Raw genomic sequence first — 20884 nt, 5'->3', positions numbered from 1 at the left:
CGCTCTCTCGCTCTCTATATCCCTCTGTTTGAGGACCATGTTAGAAATATAAACACCAGTGATGCTTATATCCGCTTTTAGCAACAGTATTGTTTCAACCTCTATTTGTCCCCTGTAGTCGTTAATGTTATCAGATTTGGTTTTGTCCCTTGGATACCTTCCACTAATGCACAGGCAGTGATACGTTGTTTGTCAGGACTTTGTGACATTATAATCAACGTATTTGCGTGTGTACTTGACATTTTGAGGCGGAGCAGTCTGATGTATCATGGCTGCGTGACTCACACCAAGTCTTCTGTGCACTGGCTTGACATGCGTCATGATGTGTGCCTCGTTTGTTCAAGATTCAAGAAGATTTATTTGTCACACGCTCATACAATTATGGACAGTGAAATGTTGGTGTGTAATGGCATCTGAATTGAGGTCTGGGGAAACTCACACTGGATAGAACGAGTGAGCAGCTCAGTCGCTCGGGCATGACTAAACTGTGATTGAGAGGTGACGTACTGTAGAGCGTTGGAACCAGAGTCAGTCTGTGTTTTTCTGACGGGGTTGGAACTAAAATGAGACTGAAACAACTTGCTGTTTATTGATCATCAAACATGGAAAATACATTTATGAAAACATTGATGTATGTGCACTGCTCAAAACGGCACAATGTAAAGACATCCATCCATCTTGCATGACACACTTGGAAAGCTTTTGTTGGCACTTTACTTGCTGCAGCCTCCGTGTTTGTTTCGTGGAGAAGTCAATGTGTAAGCCTATGGAATGCCTCTGACTCTCAATGGCTCAGCCTCATTTTGTTTATTTTTGGCTTCTCCAGGCTTTCTTTCCGAGAAAGCGAGCCTGGGATTTGTGCACGAGATGTACATTTTCTAAAAAAATGATTTGTAGTTCACCAACTAAAGTGTGTACTGTATGTGTTCAGGAGCGGCCCCCAGCAACAGACTGGGAGAAGATAGACAGCACCAGAGAATACAAGAACAGCAACGAACTCAGGGAGTACCAACTAGAAGGCCTCAACTGGCTTACCTTCAATTGGTACAACACGTAAGTCTTCAACACGGTTACGTTTAAGATTTGTACACACATGAATTATACCAGATGTACCATCCCTGCCTCACTTCTCTGTCTCCTTCTGTCTCCTGTAGACGTAACTGTATCTTGGCAGATGAGATGGGTCTTGGTAAAACAATCCAGTCCATAACATTCCTCAACGAGATCTTCATGAAGGGCATCGAGGGGCCCTTCCTGGTCATTGCCCCCTTGTCCACCATCCCCAACTGGGAGCGGGAGTTCAGGACCTGGACGGACCTCAACGTGGTTGTCTACCACGGCAGCCAGGCCAGCCGCAAGACCATCCAGGCCTATGAGATGTACTACCGAGATGCACAGGTAAGTCCAGACAAAATAGAATGCACTGCTGGGATGGATAGTTTAAAGGACCATAATATATGGCATTGTCTTTGTCAATAAACATAGACCATTTGGCTATTGGCCAATACTTTTCCCCGTATTTCTTTTTTGGCGCATGTTTTAAGGGCTAAACATGCCAGACATTATGGCAACACAGAAGCGCCGCATTCTCATTCAGAAAACAAATGGCCACTGATCTATCTGCAATGCTAAGCTATTTGCTAGTATAATTATTTTATGGACAGCTGGCCTACACCTAAGAGGAACCTCTCATACTGGCTTGACAAGACAGACAGGCATTTGTTTCAAAAGAGGTCTCTCTGCTGTGTGGGCTTGTCACACTTTGATTGCTGTAATCCATATACTCTTTAAGCTCCTATCGCAGTGCACAGCTAACATCTTACAGCAGTGAACTACTCACTGTATGCCTTGGCTGTTAGATAATAAACCGTAATGGCAGCGTCCCACCCTAGCTGCCTGCTCCTAATCCAGTCTGAGGTAATCCTCAAGGTCACTGTAGCGTAGAGGGATGTTCTGTCCTGCTGCTTATCCCGTGTCAGTAGAAAAGACCACAAACACAGCTAGCGTAGTTAGAAAGGACACTTCCTGGTGGACATTTCGTAATCTTCTTTTGCCCATGTAAGATGGCTGAAGAGAAATGTTGGCCAAGTTGAAATCTGATTAGCCCAGTTCAATAGTTCAGCTATCCTGTTCTAATACATGACACAACAGAAAAACGTGGCCCACTAACCTGGTGAAACACTGCCTACGGGGCAGCAGGACCTTGAGTGGAGAACATTTTGAGGCGCACAGACCGTGACCTGCTATCACTGAACACATCTTTTGTGACTGCAATGTTTGACAGTGCATCATGTGGGCCTGTAACTCGGTCACCATTAACTCTCTTGTCATAGATATGTTTTTCTCACGATCACTTGAGGTATGACAAGCGTAGCATAATGTTTTAATCATGATGTTTCCCTCAACTAATTCAATTTTCGTTGGCGTACACTTAGAAAGCAGAATCAAATGGAAACATTAATGACAGTGTGTGTCGCTCTCTCTCGTGTCTTTTTACAGGGTAAGATAATAAAGGGAGCTTATCGTTTCCATGGGTTGATAACCACCTTTGAGATGATCCTGACAGACTGTCCTGAGCTGCGTAACGTCCGGTGGCGCTGTGTGGTCATAGACGAGGCTCACCGCCTAAAGAACAGAAACTGTAAACTGCTGGAGGGACTCAAAATGATGGACATGGTGAGTAGTAGCGGGCTCTTAATACAAGCAGCACTGGGAGAAATATGAGATTTGATCTGAGAATTGTTTCCATGTTGTTTGATCCTAACAATAAGGAATCTATTCTGCACAGAGATATCAAAACAGAGCTTCTTCAAAAATCATCTCTATCGCTCTGTTACTTCAATCTAGATCTAGACTTTAAAGCATGTAAAAAAAAAAAAAACACTTTTGCCAGTTTGTTGTAAAATTGCATAAATAAGGAAGTTTAAAGTACAGGATGTTGACATGTTGAATGTTGACAAATACCTTTAAAATACCTTTTTTTCTTTACCAAACTATCTAAGCTGGTCATGCTGGTCTATTCTGGTGTTATTGTATTTCTATGCAATGGCAATAGTTTTGTTGTATTTCTAAGCAATAGAGTAGTTGGAAACTTCAAACCAGTGATGATCCGCTGAGTCAATATGAGTTATTGACCATTTATAATGTATCAATAACCATGTCACACGCAGGGTGTGTCGTATCTGTGTGACTTATCTCTTTATCTGATTGGTCATGTAGGAGTTGTCACAATGTTTTATGAGCCTATAAACCTCAGCAGAACAAAGCAGCCCTTTTGGCTCGCAATGCTGTGTATATATTATCATCTCTCTCTCTTCCGTCATGGCGCTCTCTCTCTCTCTCTCCTCTCCTGAGGAGGATAAATCCATCTTGACAGCTACTCCTCTCCAGTATCCAGACCCTAACATCTCTTTCCTCCTCTCAGGAGCACAAGGTGCTGCTAACAGGGACTCCTCTTCAAAACACGGTGGAGGAGCTGTTCAGCCTGCTCAACTTCCTGGAGCCCGAGAGGTTCCCCTCCGAGACGACCTTCATGACCGAGTTCGGAGACCTCAAGACTGAAGAACAGGTAAAGCAGACAGTCCTCCTCACCGGGGAAACGTTTGGCACTGGAGTTTAGCCTGGTTTATGGTTGAGACGTGCCGTCACATCCATGTTGCGCCGCCACACGGTGCACAACCCAAAATACTTCCCGAACCTGCCTGACATCCAGGCGACAACAACCTCCATAACCCAGGTGTCTTGCTGTGCTGAAAATGGACAGAATCTAAACGAAATGCAGACAAAATGAAGTTTTCCGTTTTATGACTGATGGCTCTGAAAAGAAAGTGAAGAAATGTAGAGCACCACATTTCTACCTTTTGTTTCACACACAATGCCCCCGTTAGAAGCTCAAATAGTTATAGAATAACAGAAGGCTCTAGTAGTTTGGAATTTTTCTCCACTCTTTCTGCTTAACATAATCATTTGACTGCAGTATTGATGTAAATAGTGCAAGTAGCTTCTTTCAGCCAGTCAGCCACTTTGATGTGCCAATCATCCATGAGGCACGTTGACATAACACCGCACACCTGGTCACCTAATTTCATTTTATGCTCCACAATGTCACGCAGGGAAGCATGAACCAAGGCAACCACATAATCTCAACACCCAACTTTGATTTCCTGCTGGAGACCTGCGTTTCATGTATTTCCCTCTGCCCTCGTTCCTGTCTCTTAGCACGACATGCTAATACCATTTTTTGTTGAAATCCCTGCTATGTTAGTACATTTCATCTACAAGGCTTCTCTATTGGGTTGGTTCCCACGGAGTCGGCGGTTTGAGCACAGAATGTTGCCTTTAGGGTCTTTTAAATTTTTTACAGCCCTCTGCTCAGTCGTGTGGGTTCAAATCAGTCGTATGCCTCTTCTCTGCTTTTGTCAAAAGCCCATTGATGCTGCAAATATTAGCACACAGAACCAGGTAGAGTGGTATCATTACTTTGTGTGTGTTTGTTTTAATAGGTCCAGAAACTGCAAGCCATTCTGAAGCCCATGATGTTGAGGAGACTGAAGGAGGACGTGGAGAAGAACCTGGCTCCTAAAGAGGAGACCATCATAGAGGTATGACTGACGTCTCCTCCTCTACACTGCAGTTGGGTTCAAGATTGCAGCACATGTTAAAAGGGATAGTACATTTATAACATGTGGGTCCCGTTGGGGTGTGCACATGTCAAAGCCCAAATGTAAAAATCTGAACTTTCCCTTTCATACGTGACAGTCATTTTACACCAACCACCTGCGTTGTTACTTCAATGTCCATTCTGCGTGCCAGCAACGCGATTGGTTCCAGTTTGTATAAACATAATGTTTGGCTCTCATCTCTTTCTCGCTCTCTCTCTCGTCCGTCCGTCCGTCCGTCCGTCCGTCCGTCCGTCTCTCTCTTTCTCAATCTCTCCATTCATATATTGTCCCCTTTCTCTCTTACTTTTTGTTGTTCAACTGTCTGTGTAATAATATATACTACTATAAAATGAAGAAAACTGCCTGTCAGCATCCATTTTGATGAAAAACATTCTGAAATTGCACATGGGCATTGACTATTCACCTATGCAGGCTGTGTGGAAGCTTAAAATTATACTATGCAACCTTTTCAATTAAACAAATCTTAAATTTGATCTAACTATTAAATCACTAAAGTTTTAGAAGACCCAATCCGTGAATTTCAGCCCATAAAGCCTTCTGTAAATATGTTTTCTATGATCCTGGCCGGGGACCGGATTTCGCAGCAAAATTACGTCATCATACACTACCGGCCAATCACAGCGCGGATCATACACTGCCGGCGAATCACAGCGCGTCTTGCTGTCTTCTCAGGAAGTAGCTTGCCTCAACATAACAACAGTATAACAGCATTACTCTGGTCTGGTGTAGGAGAATGCGTGGTCGGAGAGGGATGCGAGACCCCTCTAAAGATTCGTCTCGGCGAGGTGCAGGCGGACGCGGTGGTCTGAGGCCCGTTCTGCGGCGAAAAACGGTCGAAAAAAGCAGACGCGACCGCGGTTTGCTATACCGCTACTGACCACTAGTTGAGCAACTTACAAAGTATAGCTTTAATTCTTCACATTTCCCATTTTAGGATCTGTACTCGGCCTTTGCAGGCTATGGGCTCTTTTGTTGCAGTCCCATGGCCCGGATATCTATATAAGAGAAACAAAACAATGTAGAGATGTGCGTAGTTGAGCCTCCTCAGAGCCCTCTGGTGGTCATATTTGCAGACAGTGACGGTGACCTTGTTTTATCCAGGTGGAGTTGACCAACATCCAGAAGAAGTACTACCGCGCCATCCTGGAGAAGAACTTCACCTTCCTCGCCAAAGGAGGCACAGCGGGAAACGCTGCCGGAGGAGCGGGAGGAGGAGGAGGAGGCGCTAACGTTCCCAACCTCCTCAACACCATGATGGAGCTGAGGAAGTGCTGCAACCACCCCTACCTCATCAAAGGTAAGCGAGCACACAAACTAGGGTTGTCACGGTTATGACATTTTACATGACGATTAATCGTCACTCAAATAATTGTGATAAACGATTTAATTGTTTTTGTCGTTGACAATTAAGTTTCTGTTTGGCTTTGAAGTTACAAATGGCAGATATGACACATAACCTAAATATACAAAGAAAGTACTGACCTATTTGCCAACTTTATACGTAAAAAAGACCATTGATAGTGGAAATAGCTGATCTACAAGCTCACAACACGTCGTGAGCTTGTAGATCTGCTATTTCCATTATTTTTGAAAATATGATAATTTTTCAACATGGAAACACATGGAACACGAATAGACAAAATATTTGTGATTATGTCAAATAATTGAGTTTAGACGATTATGTAACAATTGTGACCGGCCTACATACACTTCTACCTCATCAATGGTACGTACGTACGCACGCACGCACGCACACACACTCCTTACTCCTGCCCCTCTCCCTTAACTGTCCACCACCCATCCCCCCATCCCCAGGAGCGGAGGAGAAGATTGTGGAGGAGTTCCGCGACAGCCACGGGGGCCCATTGGAGATGCCAGACTTTCACCTCCAGGCCATGGTCCAGGCCGCCGGCAAACTGGTGCTGATCGACAAACTGCTGCCCAAACTGAAGGCCGGGGGCCACCGGGTCCTGGTGTTCAGTCAGATGGTCCGCTGTCTGGACATCCTGGAAGACTACCTCATCCAGAGACGGTGAGCCGGTGGGGAGGGGTTGATGGATGCAAGGATTTTAAATCTTTTAGATAAGACTCGTTTCTTCTTCACTTTGAATCACATCGACGTTTCTTATTTATTCCATGTTATAGGTCTTTGTGGATGTTATGTGCGTATGTGGGCACACACATGCATATCTCTGCTGTTGGGCCAAAACCAGCCAATTCCAAAACGTTCATTTTTCAGAAAAGGAAAAAAGAAGGAAAAAAAAGAAATGAAAAAAAAAAAAAAAACATCCAGCTCAAGTGCAGTTTTTTTCCTTCTTTTTACTACTTTTCATTGGTTCAATATCTTTTATAACCAACACATAAAGGATGTTCAATAGCACTGATTTCTGAAAACCTGAAAAATTTAGTTTTTCCTTGTACAGCATTTTAGGTCATCACTGATAACGTCACTGAGTATCTCTATGTAACATATACGTGACTAATCCTCCTTTGTCTCCTCTTCCTCCTGCTCTCTCTCTCCAGCTACCCATACGAGCGGATCGACGGCAGAGTTCGCGGCAACCTCCGTCAAGCGGCCATCGACCGCTTCTCCCGGCCGGACTCGGACCGCTTCGTGTTCCTGCTGTGCACCAGAGCCGGAGGGCTGGGCATCAACCTGACGGCCGCAGACACCTGCATCATCTTTGACTCTGACTGGAACCCTCAGAATGACCTCCAGGTGAGCTGGGGCAGAGCTGGGGTTACGTAGATGGCAGAGGGGGGAAGGTGAAGCACAGGATGTCTGCCTGTCCTGAAGAAGTCTTTAGAAATGTCAATTCTAAGCCCTTTAGTTCCATTTAGAGATTAGTGTTAAAGTGAGATGTGGAAATCCCAACCCTGGTTGCTGTGTGGTATTTAACAGACACATTTTCATAATCTGCCGGAAAGGATTATATTTGAGTATGGTGGTCTAGTGGCTATTTCTGCATATCCGATTTATGTCAACTCGCCATATCTGAAATATCTGTTTTAAATTTGACATCCATTACAGTGCATAAACAATTCACTAAAAGTGTTTAGATAATAATTAGTGTTTGTTCCAATAAAGCGTAGTTAAAAACATGTTTTGCTGTATTGTATATCCGGATTTGTTTCCTATATGTGCCTTGCCGTTATAATCTTCCTGGTGTACTGAATCCAAGCAGGCCAAGCTAATTTATATTCTCTCTTGCTGCACTCGTGCTCACTTACCTCAGGGACCTTACCTTTGTTGCATGCGCTGCTAATGGAGTAGGTCTGTGAGGTGACATCAGTAGGGAGTTTATGTGTTGAATTCAGCAACACTGCAAGACATTTCTCAGGTCTACTGAGTACTGACACCCCCAGCCCCCTCTCTTTATCTCTTTCCATTTAGGCCCAGGCCAGGTGCCACCGTATCGGCCAGTCCAAGGCAGTGAAGATCTACCGGCTGATCACCAGGAACAGCTATGAGAGGGAGATGTTCGACAAGGCCAGCCTGAAGCTGGGCCTGGACAAGGCCGTCCTTCAGAGCATGAGCGGCCGGGAGAACGCCAACAACGGGGTAGGAGACCAGACTGGATCTAAGATTGAACAGCGGAATGTCTTAACCCAGTGCAGCATTTTTCCCCCCTAAAATTTAGTATGTGATATGAGTGAGTTAATGACAAGATATGATCATTAACTTGAATATGTAACTACCAGTAAGACGCCTAAGGGCGACAAGCGACATAGCCCTAAAGGGCGAGGTCACGCCATGTCTTGGCCATCTGACCATTGATGTATATCGGCCCTAGTTACCCATATTTGAAGACCCCTGGTAACCATATTTATGGAGATCCATGTACTGTATTTGGAGATATGCTGTGAGACCCCAAACATGCTTACTCAGTTATTCGTTATGTGAAAGTCCTATGATGGACATCATACATACAATCCCTTTTACTATTAATTTACCGAATGTCTGTCCGTCCGCCATCTGACAGTCTGTCTGCATGCTGTCATCACTGATACTAAACAGTGTTTACAACATGGTAACAGCCGCATGCTGAAACAATGCCCAAATTTGAATGTACATTGATTTCTACTGATGTATCCACTGATTTGAGATTGTCTACCCGCCTCTGGGTTATTGCTATGTGAAAAATTAATAAAAAGATTTGAAAAGAAAAGAAACAATGCCCAAATTTGGAGATGAGCATGCTGACATCCACCATGTTAACAGTCGCTTGCTGAAACAATGTCCACCATAATAACGACCTTGATATCAACTTTGCTGTCATTCCTAGACGGTCCAGCAACTGTCTAAGAAGGAGATTGAGGACCTGCTGAGAAAGGGAGCGTACGGCGCTCTGATGGACGAGGAGGACGAGGGCTCGAAGTTCTGCGAGGAAGACATCGACCAGATCCTCCAGAGACGAACCCAGACCATCACCATCGAGTCTGAAGGGAAAGGCTCCACCTTCGCTAAGGTAAACCAATGGACCACTTAAACCAGGGGTCTTCAACGTTTTCAGGCCAAGGACCCCTTAGTTGAGAGAGAGATGAAGCAGGGACCCCCACAGCCTTTTCATAGATTCCATATAGTTTCATTGTTTGACAGCACGATCATCAGTGTATGTTGGATTCATGTCAATTTGTGTTTTCGGATATTTAACCACTTGAACTGTCAATACCTAATAAACTTGACCTTTCACTCTGTACTTGGTCTGCTCTTTTTCCCCTCCACACCAAACATCTTTGTCGAAAATAGCCGATCTACAAGCTCACAACACCTCGCAGCGCGAGGCGTTGTGAGCTTGTAGATCGGCTACTTTTGGCTAAAGTTCTCTGAATATATTATGGACGCTAAGGTTCAAGTGGTTAATAAAAAAAAGGAGAAAAGTTTCTATCACACCAAGATTTGGAGGACCCCCTGTAGTAACTCTGAGGACCCCCTAGGGGTCCCGGACACCCTGTTGAAGACCCTTGACTTAAACGCATTATTCTTAGTGGAACGGACCGGAGTTGAAACTGTACTTGTTGGTGCGCTCTTTTTTTTTTTCTTCACTCACCCCAGAATAGGGATGCTGCGGTTCAGGTGGTCAAATGTAATTCACGTTATTATCACATCATGGGGTAAAATACGCAATGAACTGTTAATAATCTCTCTTGCGCTCTCTCTCTCTCTCCAGGCCAGTTTTGTGGCAGCAGGGAACAGAACTGATATTTCTCTGGAAGATCCAGACTTTTGGCAGAAATGGGCCAAGAAGGCTGAATTGGACTTGGATGCCATCAACGGACGGGTAAGACAGCGCATGTGCACACACACATACGCACGCACGGACACACACGCACACACACACACACACAACCCCCTAACCCTACACACGGCAGTCATTCTGTATAAGCATACCGGCTAGTGGCAAAAACGGCTGAGCAGTACTTAGATGCTGTAAATGGACTGGTACAGTGTCGTGCGTAAACACATGACGACGGACACAAACGTGCACACTGTGCGCACGGACACACTGGTCCTCACTCATGTCGGTGACAAATTCATACCCACACATGCCCCACTTAACACACACACGCGCGTGCACACACACACCTTGGTATAGTGTCCCCCTCATGGACAGACTAATAGGTAATTAGTTAAAGCTATGGCCTGAGGCTGGGACATGATAGAGGGAGAGAGACACAGCTTAACAATGACAGTTGGGAATCTCTGCACTTCCTTAATTACCCATGTTGCCCTGCTTACATTTGAGAGCGAGAGAGCGTGTGCGTGCGCATGTGTGTCTGTCTGTGTGTGTGTGTGTGTGTGTGTGTGTGTGTGTGTGCGTGCGTGCGTGCGTGCGCACGCGTCGGTAAGCAGCTTAACTCCACTTAACAGAGCACAGATGCCTGGGGGGTACAAAGATATCACTTTGGTTAGCGCGCGCACGCACGCATAACCCGCGTGTACAGCCCGGCAGTAATGCACAATCGTACACGCAGTGGGACTCACCAGCACCACCAGTGACTTGCTCAGATGCATGCTTATCATTTGTCTCTCTCCCCCCCCCCCCCCCCCCCCTCAGTCATTGGCTTTCTGTCTTCATCTTTGTTTTCTTTCTCGTTTGCATTTTCTCTCAAGCCTTCTCTCTCCTCCTCCTCATGCCCACTCACTGTAGGAGAGCCTCAGTTAGAGCTTTGAATCTTAACACAGCTCTGTGTGTACACACACACATACGCTGTTGTATATTCACGGCTCCTCCAACGAATTGTCACAATATTTTAATTTGTAAATTACTTTAGTGTGCTGTAATAATTGTTCCACTAACTGGCTGCGTGTGACATTAACTGTAGTGAAGGAGCAAAATTAATTAATTGATTTTTAAAGAGAACGCACTCAACAATATAATTAATTGTATTGTGGCATTTTCTGTCTGGGCAGCTGCTCGGCTAACGCGACAGCGTAAATTATCTCAGCCGCACGAGGCATGACAAAACACACAAGGCTAATTGTACAATCAAACCCATTTAACCAACAAAGATGCCTTGTCGTCCGCGCTAGACGACTTTCTCCAAACGTTTTCCCTGAGCCTTCAGAGACGGGTAACTTTATAATGGGTCTTAACCCATTTAGGCCTAGAATTATTGAATGCTTTAACCAGTGAAAAATAGCAGATATACAAGCTCACAGTGCCGCGCTGTGAGCTTGTAGATCTGCTATTTTTGAAAAAGTCGTGAAAATGTGTGCAAATCTTTGAATATATGGGTTTTCAAAGTGAACGTTTGTAACTCAAATTTTGCTTCTGGGTGGTCCCTGGAACTAGATATTTTTAAATGGGGGTCCGTGGCTAAATTTTGGGGGTCCTTCACATGAAAAGGTTTGAGAACCACTGATAGTAGTCTCTCAAGAACAGACTAACTGAGCTCCATTTAAGTGAAAAGGACCTTTTCTTTGACGATGGCTAGCCAGATTGCTGACAGAAACATAGGTTTTTCAAAAAATCTTAGAAGGATTCAAAAGACACTTATAGAATCGGGTCAAAATTCAAATTTTCAAGATTTTTCAAAAATAGCAGATCTACAAGCTCGCAAGCTCTCAGCGCGGCACCGAGTGCCGCGCTGAGAGCTTGTATATCTGCTATTTTTCAATAGTTAAAGCATAAAATAATGAAACACAAATTGTGTACCCGTTCTGAATGGGTTAATGCCTAAATCAGGGATAGGGAGGACAAAATCGAGTTAGGACCAAATTGCTCTCTTTGGAGCGAAAGCATCCTGAAAATACCGCTGGCTGTAACCGCAAAATAAAACGTTAACGATGTCAGGGCAGATCAGTGGCTCTCGAACGGTGTGCCAGATGTGACTTGTGACGACCTCACATTATTATTGTCACACGTGCTACTACTACTTATTCGCTAATTACAATATAAACTATACACATGAATATGATTTATTTTGTATTTGACAATATTGGTACTTGGGCTCAATCATCTGTTTTAACCACTGTCAACCTGGCGTTCCCATTTTGTCATTATAGGTAAATAAACCTTAAATGAATTAATGTATATAATTGTTCTATAACAAAATTAATGGAAATGGAGAAGATCTAAGCAGATCTACGAGCTCACAGCGTGTGCGTTGTAGATCGGCTATTTTCCCTATGAGCCTTTCGATTTTGACTTGCCCATTGGTCCGCCTAGAGCACAAAAAGTTTGAAAACCACTGATTGTAGATGATGTCTCACAGGGTTGGTAGATGTGTTTGTGAGGAATATTCTACCTTTTCCATTTTCCCCATGGTCCAACTCACTCTGCCCCCTGTTGATTGTCCCCTGCACCCAACCCTAACCCTGGTCATTGTCCCATGCACGTTGCAGAACACGCTGGTGATCGACACTCCCAGAGTGAGGAAACAGACGCGCCATTTCAGCAGCGTCAAGGAGGACGAGATGATGGAGTTCTCAGAGCTGGAGAGCGACGGGGAGGAGATGGCCAAACCCACCTCCAAAGCACGCAGACCTCAGGACAGAGCCCAGGGGTACCCCAGATCGGAATGCTTCAGGGTGGAGAAAAACCTGCTGGTCTTTGGGTAAGAAGAGAGAGGGGAAGTAATGGGGTGTCGGTGTTTGTGTGTGTGTGTGTGGGGGAGGGGGGTTAACTTAGAGCAGTTTTGTAAAATGTATTTCTGGTGGGGTTCCAAGGTGTAGAATAGAATCTAACAGCTTAAAACATAATATACTTAGTTGTCCAGTTTCCCAAAGGCCTCTATTCTAGGCCCACCAATTGCACTAAATATCTTCACTGAAAATAGCCGATCTACAAGCTCACAAGATGTGCTATTTTCGCCAAACGCCCCCCAGAAGAGGGACCAAGGTGGCGTCCAAGTGGGATTGTTATATTTCACATTTAAGTTTTAGTTGAGCTCGACTTTATTTGAATATCATGGACAAAAATAAATCTGCACCAACCTGAATATGGTACAGATTTAGCAACGGCTTGTGTAAACATCCGCTTGTCTGACATGAAACGGTAGTAAAAAAAAAAATAAGAAAGGGGGAGAAAAAAAGAAATGGGGAAACTGTGAGACCAGAACGATGTGAGACCGTATCGGCCCACCCAGATAAGGTGTTGAACGGGTAGTGCCGTCTTGGAAATGATGTTGGCTTGGAAACGTGTTGTTTTGGACCGAGCATTAATAACCGCTCGCACTGGCCAGATTATTTATAGCGCTGCGTCTGCCGGAGCGTTAATGCATGCATCCCCACACAACAAATGATTTAGTACACACAGCAATCTGTGCCTATCACCACCACACTCGCACACAGCTGCTGATCAATACTGCTGCCCACACACACACACACACACACACACACACACACACACACACACACACACACACACCACAGAGTGACCTATTACAAACCCAGAGCAATGCTTATTCATGTGCACACTTAGACAATTAAGTGACCTTGTACTTGCTGAAACACATTTTAAGAGCACGGGTCATTACATGGTACACATAATACACAATCACTAAACAATAGATGAATGCACTGTATCACGAACATACTGTACCACACATGCATGCACAGGTATTGAACGTGCCTTGATGCACTGTCTGCATCACAGGCTTGCATTCCCACGTACCGTAGTATCTGCACCCACACAGTCGGGGCTTTAAATTTGACATTTTGACATTTCATTGCAAACGTACCCGTTGCATTACATTCTGAGAAATGCCTCGTCAGGATCACCGCCGGGTCACAATTGAGGTCCATCAACATTTATTTGACAACGGTTCGTTTGAATATAGGATTATTCTTTCAAAACCATTCACACGTATAGTAGACATTCGTCTACACGCTGTGTGTGTGTGTGTGTGTGTGCGTGTGCGTGTGTGTGTGTGCGTGCGTGCGTGCGCAGCAGTGCTAGTGAGATGTCAGGCCTGTTATTGTTACAGTCTAGTCTAGAGCCCTGAGGCTGTAGGACACTCATGCACACTGTCTGGCATGTTCCACCCTTATTCCCCTGTCTCTCTCTCTCTACCCCTGTCTCCCATCCCTCTATATTTCCCAGTCATGTCACCGTTTCACTTTCATTATCTGGACGGAATAGGCTTACATTAGACAGAGTGAATCCTGTGCTGGTATCGGTGTTGTTTTGGGCTGGTTGGGGGGGGTTAACAGTTTTAGCTAAAGCGAGGCTGATGTGATGGAAACTGACCCCATATCAGCCTGGAGGGCCATGTGCACCCTAGGGATGGAGGCTATGACCCATTAAAACACACACACATGCAGTGTGATGCCAGGGTTCTTCTAGCGGAGGTGCCAGCGGTGGTTAAGTCACCAGGAAAGTGAAACATTTAACAAGAGCCTGGTAGACTCACACTTGTGGTCTGTGTGTGTGTGTGTGTCTGTGTGTAGGTAGTTGTGTGGGCAGTGTCTGGTCTGCACATCAGCATGATGTGGGGTTGCGTGCGCGTTTGTGAACAATCAAGGTCACCAAATGTCGTCATAGTCGCGCTGCACGGTCCGACAAGTGCCACACACAGACAGCAGCCTATTTTACAGAAGCTAGCTCTGTTTGACACTGTAGCTCTGTCTGGATCCCTGCTGTAGGGGATACAAATGTAAAAAAAAAGAGAGAAAAATGTAGGCAGTCACCCAGAAATGCAAGAAGAAAAGAGTGGATGCATAAAGGAATCTGCTATTCACGATGTCAGTCAAGGCACTTTTATAGAAGCTCAGCCGAGTCTCCCTTTGAATTAATCCCTCATATTAAGAACAAACAAATGACCTCATTTAGTTTGCCAGGGATTACTGGTTTGGATTGCTGCTGGATTTCTCGTAATTGACTGTGTGCGTCAGCGTGAACAGTGTGTTACGTTATATTATCTACCTTTAAGCTTGGGATATCATTACATTCTATGTATTAGGGCAGGGGTCTTCAACGTTTTCAGGCCGAGGACCCCTTAGCTGAGAAAGAGAGACGAAGCAGGGACCCCCCACTACATATCGTATAAAATTCTGTCGCAGATGTTCATTGATTTCTTATACAGCTTAGACTTGTTTGACAGTGTTTGACAACTTGTAGATCTGCTATTTTTTGGCTAATTAAGAATAGGGACGCTAGGGTTCAATTGATTAATGCAAAAAACATGATCCTATCACACAAAGATTTGGCGGCCCCCCCCTGTAGTAACTCTGAGGACCCCCTGTTGAAGACCTCTGTATTAGGGGCTTAGATTCTAACCTGTGTGTTTCCTTGTCTTGACCTTGTGTAGGTGGGGTCGCTGGAGCGACATCCTGGCTCATGGCCGCTTCAAGCGTCCGCTGCGCGAGGCTGACGTGGAAACCATCTGCCGCGCCCTACTGGCCTACTGCCTGCTGCACTACCGCGGAGACGAGAACATCAAGGGCTTCATCTGGGACCTGATCGCTCCCACTGAAGACGGGAGCACCAAGATGCTGGCCAACCACTCTGGTACATAACACACACACACACACACACACACACACACACACACACACACACACACACACACACACACACAGACACAGACACAGACACGGACACGCACGCACGCACGCGGAAAAGGTACTAACACCTCTTGAGTAAAAGTATCAATACTGCAATGTTACAAGTAAAAGTCCAGAGCATTGGCATCAAAATGTACTAAAAGTACAAACTGTTTGAAAATAGCAGATCTACAAGCTCACATGCGACACGTTGTGAGCTTGTAGATCATCTATTTTCAAATAACCTAGGTATAAAATAGGGATAAAGTGGATTAATGTATGTTTTATAATATAATCATTTATATCTGCAAAGTAACTGGTAACTAAAGTTTTCAAATAATCGTAGTGGAGTAAAAGTACAATATTTGGATCCGAGATGTAGTGGAGTAGAAGTAAAAGTATTGGAAATTGGAAATACTCAAGTAAAGTACAATTACCTCAAAATTGTACTTAAGTACAGTAATTAAGAAAATCTACTTAGTTACTTTACACACACACACACACACACACACACACACACACACACACACTTCATCCACTCTGCTCTGAACATGGGGGTGATTGAACCACTTGATGCCAAAACACACACATACACTCCACAATATTATGGATCATGTTGGAAAGGAGCTGTCACAAAACTCTTGTATCATACATCTTGATAAACGTGTCTCAAAATATTTACCCATGGTTCAAATCTACCCTCCTCTGTCATCTACACTACAGCACACCCATTGACAGACGGTGTTATGGCACTCTTTGATCTCGATGGCGTGGTTCATGTATCGCGTGTGTGTGCTTCATCAACACCCATTATGAGGATTCAGTGTTCAGAATACTATACAGTAGTGTTTGGAACTGTTGGCTTTTCCCATGGTGTTACGAAACAAATTACAAGTCAACAGTCAGTTGAATTTTGGCAATGTTAAAATATTAATAATCTTCATTTACAACAGAATTCTAACAGAGTTTGATTCTCGGCTTGGACATTAACCCTTTAAAGGGGAATAGCACCAACTTTGAACTAGGGCTGTCCTCGACGCAGGATTTATCAAGTCGATTCGAGTCGCGGGGGTTAATCCGACGCGTCGACGAATCGTTTATGTAAAAAAAAAAGAAAAAAAAAAGAAAAAAAAAGTGGTGCTTTAAGCTTTTAAACCACGTCAACGTAATACAATAAAACAGCAATATGTTTTAAGCCTTTAAAGTGAATTAGATCCATGAACTACCGTGCATATTGAGACATGATAGCGGTGGACACTGGACATTAATGACGATAAGATTGCGTCCAGCCGTGCGTAATTATTTGCCGTGCGTAATTGTGAATTGTGGAGCAGAGTAGAACAACGGAGGAGAGAATAATGCATCTCTTTGACAGCATGTTGTGTATTATTTCCACAAGTTGTATTTTCTCAGAGCACCGCTGCTGTATCAAAAGAGCTATGTTGCCGATCTGGTGCGAGATAATAAAAAGAAAACAGTTCGCCCGTCGCTATTCCTCAGCCTGAGTCCAACCACCACACACCCACGGCAGTGAAAGTGAAAGCGCATCGCGCTGGCTCTGCTGCTTTGGCCAGCTCTCAAGTAGAATAACAACTCGTCGACGCATTTCCTTTCCAAGCGGTTAACTTCAAAATAAGAGCTCCCTGTTATATGATCAAGGCAACTTTCAAGTCACGTGAACTGATTTTATTTTTAAGTCTAGTAGTAGGAAGTATGGACTCAATAAGAATTACATGACAGTCACAGTCCAGCGCTCTCATACCGCACCACAGTATACTGGTGTGATAAAAAAAATTATATATTTTTGACGGCTCGACTCAAACAATTGGCGTCGATTCCGGGGGCTTAAAACGACGCGCCGATTCGTCGATTTTTAGAGGACAGGCCTACTTTGAACTATGTCATTAATATACCTTAAGAAGATGTACTCTGCAGAGTACATCTACATGATGTCACTGATCACATGACCCCACAATCAATCCTCCAGTTCTAGGCAACACAGAAGGGGGGACCTTTATCTAACTTTATCTAACTCTTTCATATTTTCTTTTTACATTTCTTTGCCACCAAACATGCCCAAAACGGGACGCCAGGTTGAAAGTGGTTAAGAGTCTCTTTTAGCTACTGTGCCGCGAGTGGAGACGAGAGCATTCATTAAGTTAACACAGCAACACCTTCTTAGGTAATACAACATTCTGTCTCTTGCCGCGCTGGGAAGTACAGAACATTGAACGTGTACGGACTAGATTTCCAGCCGTGGAGAACACACAGTGCAGGAAGGACAGGGATACATTGTCCTGGAAAATCAGATTACAGGTTGTCGGGGTGTTTTGCCTACCAGTCGCTTTCTCTAACCTCCCCCCTGCCTCTCTCTCTCTCGCGCGCTCTCTCTCTCTCTCTCCCCCTTTCTCTCTCTCTCTCTCCCCCTATAGGTCTCTCTACCCCAGTCCCCCGGGGCAGGAAGGGAAAGAAGGGGAAGCCCCCACCGCCGCCTCCCCAGTTGCCACGAGCCGAATGGCTGGCCAGCTGCAACCCTGAACATTTACTTCAAGAGGACAGCTACAAGAGACACCTCAAACACCACTGCAACAAGTAGGTCTAACACTCGTGCACACAGTGCGGACGGACACACACACACACACACACACACACACACACACACACACACACACACACACACACGGACACACGGACACACAAATACCTATAGGAGAGATACTTATTTGTGAACAACTTAATCATTTTAGGTCATAAATAGGGCATGTAGTTGTTCAATCTTGAATAACTTCATTTTTATAATTATTATTATTTCTTTTACAGCTGCTAGTTTAAATCTTTGTTTCCAAACTTCGCTACTTCCATACTGTCCATTTCTCCACCTCAGTAGCAGACACGTGCTTGACATACGGTGACAAGCTGTCAGTGATAACCTCTGGCATTTTTTTTATTTAGCATTATGAATTTGCGTTGCCGCTGCTGGTGTGAATTCAGTGACGTAGAAACCAATGCTGTGTCTCCATCACTGAGACCCGGAGGCCAGTTTGATGTGCTTCATGTGAAGTCTGACAATAAACCAGACAAAACTAGAACTGCACTCTGTCGATGTGCCAACTTGCCCTTGTGCACAAGTAGGCCATGTGCACAAGTAGGCCATAGATGGCCTACTTGTGCGCCAGGAGAACGCGCCATGAGGTGTGCCCTGCCGGCCTCATTGGCTGTTACTGAAGAGATTATCAGGAATGCTCTTCTATACCAAACTCTGCTGACATTACCAGTGGCATCACCAGGAATGCTGGTCCCTCATTGGCTGTTAATGATGACGTTGCCAGAGATGCTGGTCCCTGATTGGGCTACTGTCTTCAACAAGAGGAGACACCGACATACACACACACACGCACACACACACACACACACACACACACACACACACACACACGATTACAGTACTTGCGCTGAGTCTTGTCACTGAGTTCATCCGCAGTTGCATTACAACATTAAGACTGTAATTCAGATCTTTATTAACTGAAGAGCTGAAAGTCCTCATGAAATGACAAATGACATTTTTGGCTCTGCTGGTTTGATGAATTTATGCGTGAACAAAATATGCTGACAGGGACTTTATTTCAATGACACGTGACAATCAATAAAACATTGTTTTAATTTGAATAAATGACACTCAAAGTAAAGTGTTTGGACAGACGATTCACAGTCAACCCACTTTGCTACTGCTAGTACTGCTCTGGGAGGTCGGACTACTGTGAAATCTGATTTATTTTTCTTTATTTGTTTTTTATTTTTTTACTTGATTTTATTGTCTGGAATGAGGCCATGAATATTTGTTTTCTGTTTCCCAACAAATTACAAAATGTATCAACACAAACTGGCCATATAGTTTTAAAATGACTTTAAAAGAAGAGATAGTTTTGTAGGACTTACATTTGCCCCACTTAACTTTGGCATAGCGACTAATGTTTGCTGTTCGGACTGTCCAATGAAACGAGAACTATGACTAGTTCAACTAGAACTATGAAAATAGCCGATCTACAAGCACACAATGCCTTGCATCGCATAGTGTGACACTTTAGGATGATGTAGGGATTTAATTCACAAGAGAAAAAAATATATGTACACATTTTAAACTTGGAGATACAAGGTTTCTTCCTGACAGTGACAATATGAACAGGCCAAGGCAAGAGTATTAGGATAGACGACAGCGCGACACCCCATAGCCTTGGGGGCCAATTGCTCTTTGATTGGCTAGTGCGTTGTTGGGCCAACCGGCCAATCAATGGCGTAACTTCCTCATCCCTTTGGCTGTGTGATTGGCTAGTTTGTTAATAGGCCAACTTGGCGACAGAATGGTGCACCTTCACCACTCCATGACGTGCTCTGTCAGTCATTGGAAGACATTTTGCACGTAGGGCTTCATTCTCTCCCTTAGTCTATGCCTGGTCAGTGCTCTCTCTCTCTCTCTCTCTCCCCCCTCAGCCCCACCCCCTCTCTTGCTTGCATTCTGTCATACTCTCCTCTGTTGTTGACAGGGAGATATGCTGCTGTGCCCTCTGGATGCCAGGGGTGCTTTTTTCCTTGAGGGGGAAGAGAGGGAGTGTGTGTATGTGTTTGTCAGAGTGTGTGTGTGTGTGTGTGTGTGTGTGTGTGTGTCTGGCTCACTGCCAGGCCAGGTGCTAGGCAGGCAGACCTGTTGGAAGCGGGTGAAAGGCACACACACATACGCGCACACACGTATACACACACACACACACACACACACACACACACACACACACACACAGGCACACACACACAGGCACACACACTTGGGGGTGATTATGTGGTGCCATCTGCTAGGCTGGCGCACAGAGCTGTGTGGCTAATCAGGCCTGGCACATTGATGGATGGGCACACGCAGCCTGCCAGCGCATGCACACTGCCACTCGCGCGCACGCACGCACGCACGCACGCACGCACGCACGCACGCACGCACGCACGCACACACACACACACGTCTTATGTTGTTGACACACTGCAATGTGTGTGTGAGAGTCTTTGTTGTTTAGTCTTTCCCCTGCTCTTTCCAACTTTCTCCCATCTCTTTTCCTCTCAGCTCCTCTGCCCTCCTTGTTTCATTTTCCTTGTTTCTTCATTCCTCCTTTCTGCCTCTACACCTTCTCGTGCTTCTTTTCTGTGTGAAACTGCTTCATTGATGCGAAGC

At 44.8% G+C, this 20884-nt stretch overlaps 1 protein-coding gene across 1 annotated transcript in view; it reads left to right on the top strand.

Annotated features, from left to right (window-relative positions):
• Positions 1-20884, top strand: part of chd7 (chromodomain helicase DNA binding protein 7) — a gene marked incomplete at its 3' end in the record, with an annotated part of 108095 nt that overhangs the window by 69858 nt on the left and 17353 nt on the right. Inside the window, exons 12-25 of the mRNA XM_080725656.1 lie at positions 932-1053; positions 1155-1398; positions 2500-2676; positions 3425-3568; positions 4503-4601; positions 5784-5979; positions 6498-6714; positions 7206-7401; positions 8077-8244; positions 8969-9151; positions 9854-9964; positions 12532-12743; positions 15438-15637; positions 18105-18264. Coding sequence (XP_080581782.1) covers positions 932-1053; positions 1155-1398; positions 2500-2676; positions 3425-3568; positions 4503-4601; positions 5784-5979; positions 6498-6714; positions 7206-7401; positions 8077-8244; positions 8969-9151; positions 9854-9964; positions 12532-12743; positions 15438-15637; positions 18105-18264 — 2429 coding nt within the window. The remainder of the gene's footprint in view (positions 1-931; positions 1054-1154; positions 1399-2499; positions 2677-3424; positions 3569-4502; positions 4602-5783; positions 5980-6497; positions 6715-7205; positions 7402-8076; positions 8245-8968; positions 9152-9853; positions 9965-12531; positions 12744-15437; positions 15638-18104; positions 18265-20884) is intronic.

This window comes from Nannobrachium achirus (genome assembly GCF_963921795.1).
Source record: "Nannobrachium achirus genome assembly, chromosome: 5".
Classification (NCBI taxonomy): Eukaryota; Metazoa; Chordata; class Actinopteri; order Myctophiformes; family Myctophidae; genus Nannobrachium; species Nannobrachium achirus.
The sequence above is the reverse complement of the archived record's forward strand: the minus strand, read 5'-3'. Positions and strand labels throughout refer to the sequence as shown.